This window comes from Apostichopus japonicus, chromosome 7, assembly GCF_037975245.1.
Source record: "Apostichopus japonicus isolate 1M-3 chromosome 7, ASM3797524v1, whole genome shotgun sequence".
In the NCBI taxonomy this organism is placed as follows: Eukaryota; Metazoa; Echinodermata; class Holothuroidea; order Aspidochirotida; family Stichopodidae; genus Apostichopus; species Apostichopus japonicus.
In genome coordinates this window covers 8,980,926-8,995,321 of record NC_092567.1, presented here as the reverse complement: position 1 = coordinate 8,995,321, position 14,396 = coordinate 8,980,926, and the positions used below count along the sequence as shown (strand labels likewise).

The 14,396-nt window shown below is 37.9% G+C and overlaps 1 protein-coding gene and 1 long non-coding RNA gene across 2 annotated transcripts in view; one reads left to right on the top strand and one right to left on the bottom strand.

The window, feature by feature from the left end:
• Positions 1–14,396, top strand: part of LOC139970099 (uncharacterized) — a 377,392-nt gene that overhangs the window by 140,608 nt on the left and 222,388 nt on the right. The window lies entirely within an intron of this gene.
• Positions 1–14,396, bottom strand: part of LOC139970041 (uncharacterized) — a 242,036-nt gene that overhangs the window by 186,697 nt on the left and 40,943 nt on the right. Inside the window, exon 4 of the mRNA XM_071975630.1 lies at positions 6,298–6,506. Coding sequence (XP_071831731.1) covers positions 6,298–6,506 — 209 coding nt within the window. The remainder of the gene's footprint in view (positions 1–6,297; positions 6,507–14,396) is intronic.

Here is a 14,396-nt window from a genome sequence, read left to right as displayed (position 1 = left end):
TGCCAAACTAAGACCATTTTATACAATTATTTCGCATTGAGATTGGTCATAGTAAAAACTCTAAATAGACGAACTGTTAAGTTTCTTAAACGCTGCCTGGTCACAACGAAACTACATCCAACCTGAAATGAATAAGACGAAAACGTCCAACAGAATCGCTGTATTACAAAATACACCTTTCTGCACGCAAAATAAAGCTTCCGAGCGGAACATTGAAGCCAATGTAAATATGTTCGTATTTAGATTCTACGGATGCCCATAAGCTCATTACCAATTGCCAATAGCTCCATATTCGTACGAAGAGTAACGAGCAAGTTATCTGATAGGCTGGTTGGTGGGAGATGCAGTAGCTTATAAAACAAAGTTTCCAAAATTTGAGCCCCGGTGACCCCAAATGACCTTTGATCTCCACAAAAAAAAAACAGGCTGTTGCTTCTCAATGTGGTCCTCTTATTCACGAAATGTGAGATTGGTCCAAGTTTACCTCCTTGAGATATCGTGTTTACAAGATTTTCAGTATTTGACCCTTGTGACCCCAAATGACCTCCCCACCAAACAAAAGGGTTCTTCTACTCAATGTGGTTCCTATGTACACCAAATTTAGATTGGACCAAGCTTCCCTACTTGAGATATCGTGTTTACAAGCGAGGCGTCACACACACACACACACACATACATACCTGTACGTCCTCAGACAAAAGGTGTGTAGTCAAGTCATCGTCCTTGGAGGTCCGATAATACAAACACACACACACACATACACACACTCTCCGCCTGCATGAATGCATACGTTACGATTATCATCGAAACCAAAACAACGTTAATGCTTGAAGTCAGATTGATGAACAGTGAAGTGTTCAAACTTGCTTCAATTTACAGGTCAAACACTCTTCACCTTGGTTTTATTGATAAAATTTATCTATAAAACTATGTATCGCCGAGTATGTTGTCCTGTATAATGTGTATTACGTCATGTGACTGGGGTCAAAACAATGTGTAGTGTTGAGATAACTGAGCGTGTGTATACATACGAAATCGGTCAACAAAGTTGAGAGAAGATAGTGACTTACTTTAATTAGGTATGCAAAATTCGGGTTTATGGTTCTTCAACAGTTCAAACCTTCGATCATGTCTTACGTAATCGTTGGTTTATTGAGAGCAAACAACATTGTTGAAATATTGACAACGCGTTATGTAAACGCTGAAACACTAAGCCCACCCGTCACGAAGTGTGCACAACTTTATCTTGCATTCTTATGTCTATAGAGGTCTATGCGTAGAGTATCCATCTTTCTCTTCATGTGTTCTGAAAGCGTAGATTCGCGGTATTTAGACACAATTAGTTTACATGTTTTCACTCTATTCGCTGCGATTTGACGGGAGGAAAACCCCGGATGTGCGACCGACGGAATACAATAACCCACATATCTCTACTAACTGTATTTCCAGGAACATAACACCTCTCCTTCGGTTTCTTTTCTGTTTAATTTCCCTTTCTTTTTCTTTTTACTTGTCGACCATGTTACTATCACAATATACTTATGTTCAGTTTTAATAAGCATACCACCATGATTCATGTAAAACATCGCAAATTATGACGCAATGAATTCATTTCAACAAGTGAATAACTGCTTATTTTTTTTTTCCTTCTCAGCAACAAAACTAAATGAACCGTGGCCATATTTACGACCTGGATATGACCCTGGCAGTTGTATTAGTGTTTATTCTGATTGTTAACTTGTAGGTTCATATACTGGGGATATAAATCTGTACTTCATTTTGTTAGCGTGTGTTATAACTATACTGTAAACCATTTGGAAGAAAGTCTGAGGGCGATGATGACAGCCTTCTAAGCCTTTCTTAATTCGCTAAAAACAGTTAAGTTGCAAATTTGAAATCGATTTCTAGTTGTCGTTATCCATTATACATTTTAAACTTTGATGGAATAATTTAATCACTTTCGCCTGTACTGTGTAGATAAAAAGAACTAGTGCAGTATATAATTCGATATTTAAAGAGATAACAAATCTCATCAAACGAATCTTAAAGGATCTCAAGTGCTTTGTTTTCTTGCTCGTGTTGTTGTTTGCTTGTTTATGAGTTTAAGGCTGAGAAATATATTAACTTGGTTAATATTACTATATTTCAGATTTGGTATAAGGCGACATGAACCTTCAAATTACTTTCTCCCTGCTAAACACGAACAATATTTTATCTCCACCGTTTATCCGTTTAATCAACTTCACAGAACAAAACTGTTCTCCATAAAACTAGGCAATTAAGAACCCAGGTGCGTATCAAGGGGGGGGGGGCGTTTGGGGCGCGCGCCCCCCGGGTAAGGAAAAGAGGAGAGAAAAAAAAGAGAAGAAAAAAGGGAAAAAAGAGGGGAAAAAAAAGAAAAGGAGGAGAGAAAGGAAGGGAAAAGAAAAAAGAGAGAAAAGGAGGGAGTAAAAGAGAGCCAAGACCTCGGGAAGAGAAAGAGGAACAGTCATAGTTAAAGCGCTGATCCTTATTATCTACACAGGGTAGCCAGTGACAGATCAAGGATTACGGAGGGGGTGTGCGCCTCACCCTACCCCTTACACCGACAACTCCATTTTTGACGTTTCCATTTTCCCTCTCTCACTAATGTATCTATATAAATACTACTATATATGGTCTATCATAACGCGTTGTGTGTTGGACGCCTTAAACAATTGTATAAATTGTAGTACAATTTGTGCTACGTGGAACCAACTGTGGCTGGTCTTGAACTCGACCGCGTAGTCAGGGAACATGACGCATTTCGGGAAGTGAGCGACCGCCCCCCCCCCCCCCCCGTGCAAATTTTCTTTATGACATCGCTAGTAATTTCAAAATAGACAATGCTTAGATGCAACTTACAAGGCCTGGGAAGTGTCATTTCCAGCGATCTGGGAGGCATTTTCGGCCAAAATTTTTCTTGTACGCTTCGCGCCAACTCACGGTGGCACTTCGCTTAGATAGTTTGCCTACAGGCTTCGCCCCTCCCTTGGCAATTACTCGCTACACGCCTGTTCGAATTTGTAAAGCAAAGAGCAGATATAAGATCATATCAGTGAGCATTGAAATGCATGTTCCACGATGAACAGCCTCAAAAAACTGTTTATGTGTGTAGTCAAAGGCGTAGGAGCCAAATTGGATTTGGGGCTGTAACGACTTGCCCGAAAAAATCCGAAATTTTTCGCGCGCGTTCAACATATCGGTGCCAATATCAGCCCCCGCCTCCTACGGGACCTACGCCTATGTGTGTAGTGTTCGGTTTCGATATACCTGATATCGGAAATATCTGCTATTTTTCATTTCCTTCAACTAAGTTTTATAATAGCCATTTTAAGGGGTTTTAATATTTGTAAACCTAGAAATTAACTGTGTCTGAATTTTCGAAAATTTCCTCACCAACATTCTTCATCATACTTTCTTCTACTCGTGCAATTTTGACCTGTCTATTAGGGGTTCAAGGAGGTTTTTCTATATTGGTTGTCCATAGATTGAATTTTGTGCAACATCATGGGTATGTTTTGAAGTGATTTTTATTCACGAGAAATGTGAATTTTCAAATTCTCAACAAATAATCGGCTTAAAACCTTGAAAAGTGGGGCTTTCGGATATTGTGGGCGGTGACGTAGAATCACCTACAAAAGCAAGGATCCATAGGACATGCAATGAGGTCGAACATGAGTGACTGGTTACAATCTTCAAAAAGGTTATGGATGGAAAAAAAAAAACTTTTGGGATATACTTGGTTCTCAGGCAAATGTGTACATCTGGTTGGTCATTTTCAAGCCCGAGAAGTGCCATTTCCGGTGATCTGGCGAGTCTCAAAACCAGAAATTTTCTTGTACGCTCCGCGCCAACCGATGGTGGCGCTCCGCTTAGATGGTAATTCGCGCCCCCCCCCCCCCCCGGATTAGAAAATCCTGGATACGCGCCTGGAACCCGCAATGTTTGTAGTCACATATTAGATGTGTGAGTTATATTAAGGGCTATTCAATTATGTGCTAATTAGGCAGACTTCCATATACCAACGAGAAGTACATAAAGGGAAAAAACGAAGAAAGGGAAATAAAACAATCCTTCTATCAAATTAGGGAGAGGAGCAAGTGAGGGATGTATTAAACAACCAAGGAAATCAAGTTTACTCATTTAAAATATATAAACAAAGAATAATAATGAGAACACGTCGTAATATCACGGCATATGACATGCTAACCCGTATTGAATAAAATGCATTATTCCCAGCCACTGCTAGACACGGACTGACCTACTTATCGTCGGTTTCCATGGTTACGTTGTATGACAGTTACAACATTCCAGGTGTACACTAGACGCGTGTCTCGTTTATCTTTTTATTCATTATCTTTAACCCTGGCTCGTGTCATCAATTGTTATGCTAATTAGGTATTTACGGGAGATCCAGGTGAGTCATCTTCACTGTAAACTTATTTTACTTTAGAAATAAATTGTTTGAATCAATCGTCTGTGCAGAAAACTATTGTAGAAGTAGAGTAGGCCTACTGTGTGTACTAAAACGGTGATGATGTTATCGGGTAGAAACGGAATTGATTTGAAGGGCTCCCTAAAAAAGATGATGTGCGAAGGGGGGGGGGGCGGCGAAGGAAGGGGTGGTGGTGGGTACAGGTAAGGTGTCTGAAGGGGAGTGGGGAAGAGGAGGCAAGACAAAATTACCCAAGAGCACACTGGGATTGGGGTAAAGTATTTAGTCTAGATAGGGAATCAACATTCTCTGTTACATTTTGTTGATAGTCAGACCATTTTACCTCCATGGTCAGACCAAACAAACCCCCGAAGTGTATTATTTCCAGTAATATTATTCTCCGCAGTCACAGTTATTCCCGGAATGGCGTTGTTTCACATATAACGTACGTTAAGCATCGTTCGTTCTCATATATTTCATTTTTGTAACTACTCAATAGCTTTTGTCTTTTCTTTCGAGATTTGGGTGATGCGCGGTGGAGGGGGGGGGGGGGGTGACGGGTGCGACTTAATTATTTTCTCTTTTTCAGTAACACGTCAGCTGTAGGTTGAAGATGTTACTGCTTATGTTGTGAATGATAAAGACGGAAAGGAGAAACTTTTACGAGGTTTGATCTGTGAGAGCAAAGAAGGCGAGAGGATGCGAGAGGAGGGGTTGGGTGGGTGGGGGGGATCGAAAACAACACTGCAGTGGAACGGAGCAAGCAGGGACGTCATGATCGAATCAAGTATGAAGTAACATTAATACGAGGAATATTAAAATATTAAACAGTTCTTGTTTAAAGTTATCAATTATATCAAGTTGAAGCTCTCGGTTAATTTTGTAATTATTGTTTAAAAATTAGGTTAAAATATAAGCATAAATCATAATTAACCTTATTTTGTATAACATCGTATTTCAAACTATAACGAAGAAAGTGATATAGTTTAAGCGGTTTAAATTTAAACCTTTGAAATGTATCAGATATACAGACTTGCCTTTAATGATATTTATGGCAATACATTTTTTAACTATATAGTTAAGTCAATTGCAATTATATATTTCTTTCTAGTTAACTTTTATTTTGTTTTAATTAGTTAACTTATTTTGAGTAACTATTTTTTAAATTTTGACAACTAAAACCATTTCATTGGTAGCTTCTTTTGTATGTATTTCAGTTTTGCTAGATTATCATCATCTGATCAAAATTTTGAGGAGTTTATGCTATTATTACTGCCATCATTTTACTACTTTAAAACTAACAACGATTTTCAAACACTTTTGTTTCTTAAATTAATTGTACATAACTGAAAATCAATTATTTCGGAGGTTTCTGTCAAAATTAACAGTTATTCCTTATAAAACTTTACTTTAGAATATTAATTTTACTCGCTAGAATTATTAAAATCCAATTTCCTTGTCTATATATCTCTTATTTTATCCTAATAAACATTCCTTTAATTCTAAAACCTATTTAGTTAAATTTTAACATTAACATAAACAAAGAACATTTAAACAACCACCACCCACCCCTGCACCCCTCTATTACCAACACCCTCTTAAAATATTCCCTGTTTATCCATTATATTTTGTTTTATTAATCATTACATTCTACAGAATTCCTTTCACGATGACCTAATTATTCAAATAAATCCAACTAAACTAATTAAATCCAATCCTTGGCATTAAAATACAGCAGACTTTACATTCCCTTTTAGTTTAATATTGATAACTGTTATTAATTAAATTAATTCCCTGTTTAACTGTTATGTTGATTCTAACATCTACACCGGAATACTTACCACAGCTCCTTCAAGCTTGTACACTGTGAGGAGTAAGACAAGATGGCCGCCAACTCTTCATTAGTTAGTCTCCTGTTGTCGTCACCGATCACCAGCTTCTGGAGAGAACTCAGGATAGAGAGAGAGAGACCAGACTCAAGGATAAGGTTCAGACCAGACTCATCAACTCTAGGAGAGCAGGCTCCTAGATACACACGGTAGATAGGAATCTAGAATGAAAGAATAGAGTTACTGATAATAGAGTAGATAGAGATAAATAGATTGGATTTGGTTAGGATTATAATAATTATGATAAAATTAAAATAACGAAATAAAGATAAAGGAAACTAAAGCGATAAACTAAGACATTTAGGTCGTGTTTATTTGTAAGACGGAACCAGTTATTGGAACGGAAATAAGGGGCTGATTTTCAGGGGAGACAAATATAAACAGGAATAATTAGATTAGATTAGAGAAAAATAAAGTGGTAATATAAGATTAAAGGAATAGTTTTATTGTTTTGAAATTAAATTATTCATTAAAGTTTTTATAGCTAGTAAGGTTTAATAAAATAGGAATGGGAGGCTACATATTTTAATTTATTAGTTAATAGGAAACAAATCTCAATGACGGGTTGAGAATTTTATAAGAAATGGGTAAATAATCATTGAGATTATCTATCTTTTGAAGAAAACAATTGATCAATTTTATTTGTATTTTGATTTAGAACTTTCAGAAGGAAAATGTAATTTAATGTTATAGGAATCATGAAAAGGAAACTTCTACTCTAACTAATATCAGGTTTTTATTAAGTTTAAGGAGATTTGGAAGAATTATATTTAAATCAATAGGTTGTTTCTTATAATTAAAATGCAATTTAGAGAAGCAGATGTACGGTAGATCAAATTCAAGTTTCAAGAGAGAAGGTTGTCGAGGCTTAAACTCAAAATTTAATATACAAATTATTTAATTATTGATCCAAATCAGACTATTCTGCTTGAATTATAGTAATTTCTAATTAATATGATTTGTTTAAAGATGATGTCCATCTGTGTTTAATTAGTTAATTATCAAATTCATTCCTAAGTTACGGTTTGAGTGTGACATAACTTCTAGTAGACTTTTTCGAAATGTAACATTTTTCTTTCTTTGTGTTTGTAGATATTCCTAAATTAGGTATTGCTTATGATTTTAACTTTCTAAACTTTATCGTTTCTTCCAATTAAATAGTACCATCCGCTAATTATATATATTTTTTTTTACAAATAATATTGTTATCTGTAAACACTTCATATCCTTGAGGGTTTAATTATACTAATTAATTATTACTTTTAAGTTTAATCGGGTTGATTGGGTCTTCATTGAAATATCTTCTGTTACATGGAGTTCATCGGGTGTGAACAGTTAGCGGAACATTTAACGTTTGAGCTACGGCTCTGGCGAACTTCTGCTATTGAGAGATGCAGCAGGGTAAAATAGGTGGCGCACATTCAATTCAAAACCATTTTACTTTTTAAACATCATGTGGCCATAAGTCTGTTGGCTTGGAAATGACGTACAGTTTTTATAATTATGTGGGCAAAATTAAGATAAACCAGCTGTCAGTAGAACACCACGATCTAGTTGCTCCTGGAAAAACATGGACGAAAGATTCCTTTTAATAACTATGTATTGCATTTGATTATTATTAGACTTAATAGGAAAACTGTTTTATAGAGGCTCAAAGCTCTGGGCCCTATACAGTATTTAACAAAGGTATATTTCATATAAAGTGTCAGGTATATTGGCAGGACTATGGTCATTCAACTAATCAGTTATTAAATAACATTATTTCAGTTAGCCTGCTCGGTAAAAAAGCTGCAGGTTTCTCACACAAGTGGCTCAAATGTCCGACCTGGTAGATTTAATAAGTTAAGTGATTAAAATGATAATTTTGGAATGTTATAGATTGACTTGTATTAATGCGTATAAGGCTATGTTATGTACGATTAAAATCGAGTTGAACCATTTTCTGTGATTTAAATTTTTTTGAGGAATAACAAAGTTTCTAGAGTTTGTCTATTGATACATTTTGTTAGCTAGAATGAAGTAAATGTTAGGCATCAGTACACCTAGAATGTTAATCGCTGGTTTCATTCTTCGCTTAATTTAAGATCCCTAAAGAAAACTCAGTGTCTCGATTGTATTTTATTCAATTCCTTTATAGTTAAGATATGCTTTAACTTGGACTTTTCTGATATTCAGTCAGCAACTAGGCTAAGATCTCTATTATTTATGAGTTAGATTTGCTAAGCATGTCCTCTCGCTAAAAGTAGATAATTATAGTTTTTCGAAGGTGATGAGTGAGTTTTCTAACATAGCCTAACTTTATTACTACTAGTCTAGCTTATAGCCTAACTAAGTTTGGCCTGGCCGCTTTCCCCCTCTAGCCTATGCCTCTATACCATACCGTCAAATTATCTCACTTATCAATGAACGCTGTCTTAACTATTAACAGTGGTTCCTCTCCATTAAATAATCCATCTTAATAACCACTCAACAAGTCAATGGTAACAAACAACTCCCAGTCTCCCACGAATATAATACGTACTCTGCAGCTCCACTAATGTAACACTAAAACATTCGTTGTCAGTGATATAGATACTAGATGTGAACAGGTATTCAATAGCATATACAGGTGTTTTCCAGCTGTTCGCGGGTGATGTTTGAAATTTGTAACATACATTTTGGCGCCAATAGAAGTAAATGTACGAGAGATGTAACGTTATACATACCCGGTGAAAACAGACAGTTTGAAAACTGACGTCGATTGGGTATGTCTTAAGGAAGGGGTCGATGAAGTAAATAATACAACACAACCTATATCAATTAGATCAAGCTATCATTGACATTTCTACCTAAGCGGTAGGGTGTTAGTTCCCGTGCACCCCCTCCCCCTCCCCCACCACCGGTTAAAATTTGGGCAAATAGCATTTCATGTACACATTCCCCCACCCTATTATCTGCTAGTGGATGCATAAACAAGCAATAAACACAAAAGTTTGAATACCGTCTGTTTCAAATGATTTAAAGAGTACATGTTTAATGAATAATAAAACCTACATGGAATAACATAAATTGAACAGCCTTGCTCCGTCCTACACATCTTGCAGACACATCGTGCAGACAAAACGTGTCTGTGTCAAGTTACATTTTTGTTTTTACATATATTCACTAAATCATCATGAAATTATCGGAATAAATGTAACTCAGGCGCGTATCCAGGATTTTCAAATCCGGGGGGCGCGAATTACTATCTAAGCGGAGCGCCACCATCGGTTGGCGCGCAGCGTACAAGAAAATTTCTTGTTTTGAAACACCCCAGATCACCGGAAACGGCACTTCTCGGGCTTGAAATGACCAACCAGATGTACACCTTTTGCCTGAGAACCAAGTATTTCCTAATAGTTTTTTTTTTTTTTCCATCCATAACCTTTTAGAAGATTGTCAACCCGGCACACATCATGTTCGACCTGATCGCATCTCCTGTGGGTCTTTGCTTTGTAGGTGATTCTACGTCCCGGCCCACAATACCCGTCAGCCCCACTTTTCAAGGTTTTAAGCCCCATATTTGTTCAGAATTTGAAAATTCACATTTCTCGTGAATAAACTCACTTCAAAACATAGCCATAATGTTGTACAAAATTTCATCTATGGACAACCAATATAGAAAAAACTTCCTTCAACCCCTAACAGACCGGTCAAAAGTGCACGAGTAGAGGGAAGTGTGATGTAGAATGTTGGTCAGAAATTTTCGAAAATTCAAACACAGTTAATTTATTGATGTACAAATATTAAAACCTGCTATAACGGCTATTATAAAACTTGGTTGAAGGAAATGAAAAAAATAGCAGATATTTCCGAAACCGAACACTACACACATAGGCGTAGGAGGCGTGGCGGAGCTAGGGGTATTGGTCAGGAGTGGCGAGAATGGTCTGAAGGGGCGCTTTCGACACTATCTAAGCGGAGCGCCACCACTGGTTGGCGCGTAGCGTACAGAAAATTTTTGAGTAAAGATACTCCCTAGATCGCCGGAAATGACCCTTTCCGGGCCTGGCTAATTTGCAGATAAACGAAGAATAAGGTGTCATCGCCAAATTACACCAACAAAATGTGACAAATGTCAATAAGTAGATGAGAGCGCAATAAAAAAGTCAAAAATCACGTATAAGTAAAAAGTGGTAAAGAGCTGAAAAAGGCGCCAGCAGTCCTTTTGAGTCCGTCAGGGGGGGGGGGGGCATCCGCCCCCTGACCATATGGACGCTCCGCCACGGCGCGGCGGGGGTGCAGGCCCTAATTCGCCATTACTAATGTAAAAGAGAGTTTTGACATAATTGGACCTCCATGCTTTTTATACATCTACATGAGACATGTCGTTGTTTACATTAGCATCCCGCGGTATACTGCGCAATTTGAACGGACCGTACGGTACATGATGGCATGCGATGTAATAACCGATACTTGCTTATATGATATTGACAAGAACACGTTGAACGCGCGCATAGCGCGCGAAAATTTTTGGTTATTTTTTCAGGCAAGTCGGACAATTTTGAGGCTTTTCATCCTGGAACGCCATTTTCATGCTCACTGATATGATGTTATATCTGCTGTTTGCGTTACAAATTCGAACAGGCGCGTAGCGAGGAATTTGCCAAGGGAGAGGCGAAGCCTGTAGGCAAATTATCTAAGCGTAGCGCCACCATAGGTTGGCGCGAAGCGTACAAGCAAATTTTGGCCGAAAATGTCTCCCAGATCGCTGGAAATGACACTTCCCAGGCCTTGTTAGTTGCCTCTAAGCACTTTCTATTTTGAAATTACTTAGCAATATCATTTAAAAAAATGCTGAATGGGGGGGGGGGGCGGGCGGTCGCCCCCATCCCAAAATGCGTCATGTTCCCCGACGACACGGTCGAGTTCGAGACCAGCCACAGTTGGTTTCATAGCACAATTCTACACACGCGTTATGATAGACCATATATAGTATATATATATAGATCATTAGTGAGAGAGGAAAATGGAAACGTCAAAAAATGGAGTTGTCGGTGTGAGGGGTAGGGTGAGTCACACTTTTACGAAATCATTGATCCGTCACTGGCTACCCTTCAGCGCTGTAATGATGTCACTGTTCTTCTTTCTCTTCCCGGTGTCTTCGCGTTTTGCTTTTACTCCCTCTTTTTCTCCTTTTTCTCTCTTTCTTCTTTTTCTTTTCCCTTCCTTCCTCTCCTCCTCCTCTTTTTTTCCCTCTTTTTTCCTTTTTTCTTCTCTTTTTTTCTCTTCTCTTTTTCTTACCCGGGGGGCGCGCGCCCCCAACGCCCCCCCTGGATACGCACCTGTAACTACACGCCTTTTTTCATCCCTCCCCACCCAACCACCTTTGTAATTAATTCCATTCCATGTCAATGCTGGATTATTTAGCTAAATCTTTGCACCAGCAAAGAGAGTTTAAGGCAATCAAACGATGTTTTGTCTTTCACGTACCTCGTAATTGCTCAAATCAAAATACTATGTCGACATTTAACCAATAATTGTAATAGTCAATTCATGTAGCCCCCCCCCCCCTTTTTCTCCCGTTTTACTTATTACCATCCTCATCAAGAAAAGTTTATTTTTTGAGAAAAAATAGTTGAAATTTGCATAAGAAAGAAATCTTGATTTCGAGAAATGCAATGGCAATTTCGAGAGAAACGTACAAGTTTGAGATAAAACGCTAATATTTTTAGTTGAGAAGTCAACATTTCAATAGTTTAAATTTAAAACAAAAAGAAATCGACATTTTACACGAAGGGAATTAAAGAGGTCGAAATCAATCGAAGAGGTTCTAAATTTTAGAAAAAGTAGTTTAATGTTGAGAATTTCGGTTATATTACAGATTGCAATTTTAAGACAAATTTGATTTTCAAGAAAAGGGTTTCAATTTTGAAAAAGGGTTGAAATTCCCAGAAATATTCAAAACTTTCGGGATAAAATAATTAAAATTTTGATATGGAAATTTTGAAATTTTTCAGTGTTCCATGTGGGTCACAATAATGACAAAATGTGTATTGTTTACTTAATTGGGATGCCCCCCGACCCCCTCCCCAACCAATTCATTTTTTGCTCCCTTCCTACGCCAATCAAGTGATTTGTCACATGTCTACAAAGATATGGGGAAGGGTGTAGAACATAAAGGAGGAGGTACATCTTGTGGCTAATTTGTGTATATTTCTGATTAAGTGCATGAGCGGTAAGTTTGCCTCTCCAATCCTGAAAACGGATCGACTCTCCTGTATGGTTTAGAACCCAGTAACGTGGGTTCACATTCCAAAATTCTCCCGATCAATTTAGGAAGGGGAACGAACATTTATGGTCAGACTATATGTGGATCCGAAAGTTTTGATGTTGTTGCTGTGGAGTAGTCGTTGAATGCAATTCCATGTACGGGGTTGTGGGAGTCCTCCGACTGAAACAATTCTGGGGCGTAGTTAGACTATAATTTTTGTCTAAACTTAAATTAAGGTTGTGCTAAAAAATACTAGTGTGAAGTTTAAGAACTGAACTGACCGATGTTAAAATCACTATTGTATAATTGCATAAAAAAAAATCAGAAAATGCAGTCTTGCTCGCGTCCAGTTATTCTGTAAATAGCCGTTGGGTGGACATGTTGCCAAACCAGTATATTATTCCTATATACAATAATGCCTGACAAAGAGGTACACATTATTGCATGTTACCTTCATGTAGCCATGTAACTGATTTTAATGGCAGATGCATTGGTTATCTACTACTTGAAATCGGTTTGCAGGACTAGGAGAATGGGACCCCTTCTCAACCCCCATTTTAATATAGGATTTCAAGGGGGGGGGGGAGCAAATCCCAACTGACTTAGGTAGGTCCTACACTATTATGGAAAGGCTAGAGAATTTAAAAATGGCGGAGGTGTGGTCGTTGGCTTGTTGAAGGCAAATCTCAGTAGCCCCGTCTCCTGAATTCTTTTTGAAAATTGATGTTAACTGGTGCACCCCGAGGCATAATTAGACCACCAATTAGGTCTTAAATTGGCTCCATACACCATGCAGTTTTACCTATGAACAATGTTTTTGTAAAGTCGTAAGGGGGGGGGGGGGGGAGGGGTGTACACTCGTAGCAGTGGCCTTCTTCTCAGCTGAATGTAACATTGCCCCCCTCCCACCCCTCCCCGACTTCTATCCAAGTGTATAATTAAGAAATTTTCTGATTAATGTTGAAATACCAAAATACTTTCATCTCGTCATTTCAAAAGTCTTTAGAAATGATAAAATATTGACTTCTTTGTGAGCTCGTAGTAAACAATATCCTGAAAAGTGCCAAACATGTCTAATTTTCATGCTGTCTTGGTGACACTTGTAGTGACGAAATACTATCACGATAGATTTCGCTAGGCGATAGTACGCGTTTTTCTTTGGAACTTACACTAGCCCCTTATCTTTGCTTTACTGGAATGGTCAAGACCATCAAAATATTTTCATTATTTGCATATTGCGTTTTTATTATATATTTAGTGCCGGACCCCTTTTATATTTGGACTTCGGAAGATCTGTTGTGAATAGTCAAGATGCCGTCCAAATTGTAATTTGGTGAGTTGCAGTGTAATAAGTAAGTATTGTTTTGTCTTTTCCATAAGACTTATACGCTACGAACCATAACACGTATACACTTCAAGCGGCTATAGAAGATTCTATGAACGCAAAATTACCAGAAAATTATCGAGGTGCAAAATGATGAATTGACATTTCGCAGCATAATGTTGAAGACCTCACTCCTAGATACAAGGAATTTGCCATTTTGTTGTAAATTGCTATCAGTGGCGTAGCCAGGATTTTTTTCAGTGGGGGGGGGGGGGCGCTGGGGGGCTTGAACATTTTCTGGGGGCTTGACCATTTTTTTGTTACTATCTAAGCGGAGCGCCACCATAGGTTGGCGCGCAGCGTACCGTAAATTTTTAGCTAAAAGGGCCTCCCAGATCGTTGGAAATGACACTTCCCAGGCCTTCTTAGGTGCTCTAAAGTTTTCTCAACATCCTTTATTTTGAGATCCCATGTTATGATATGGTCATCAAAGAG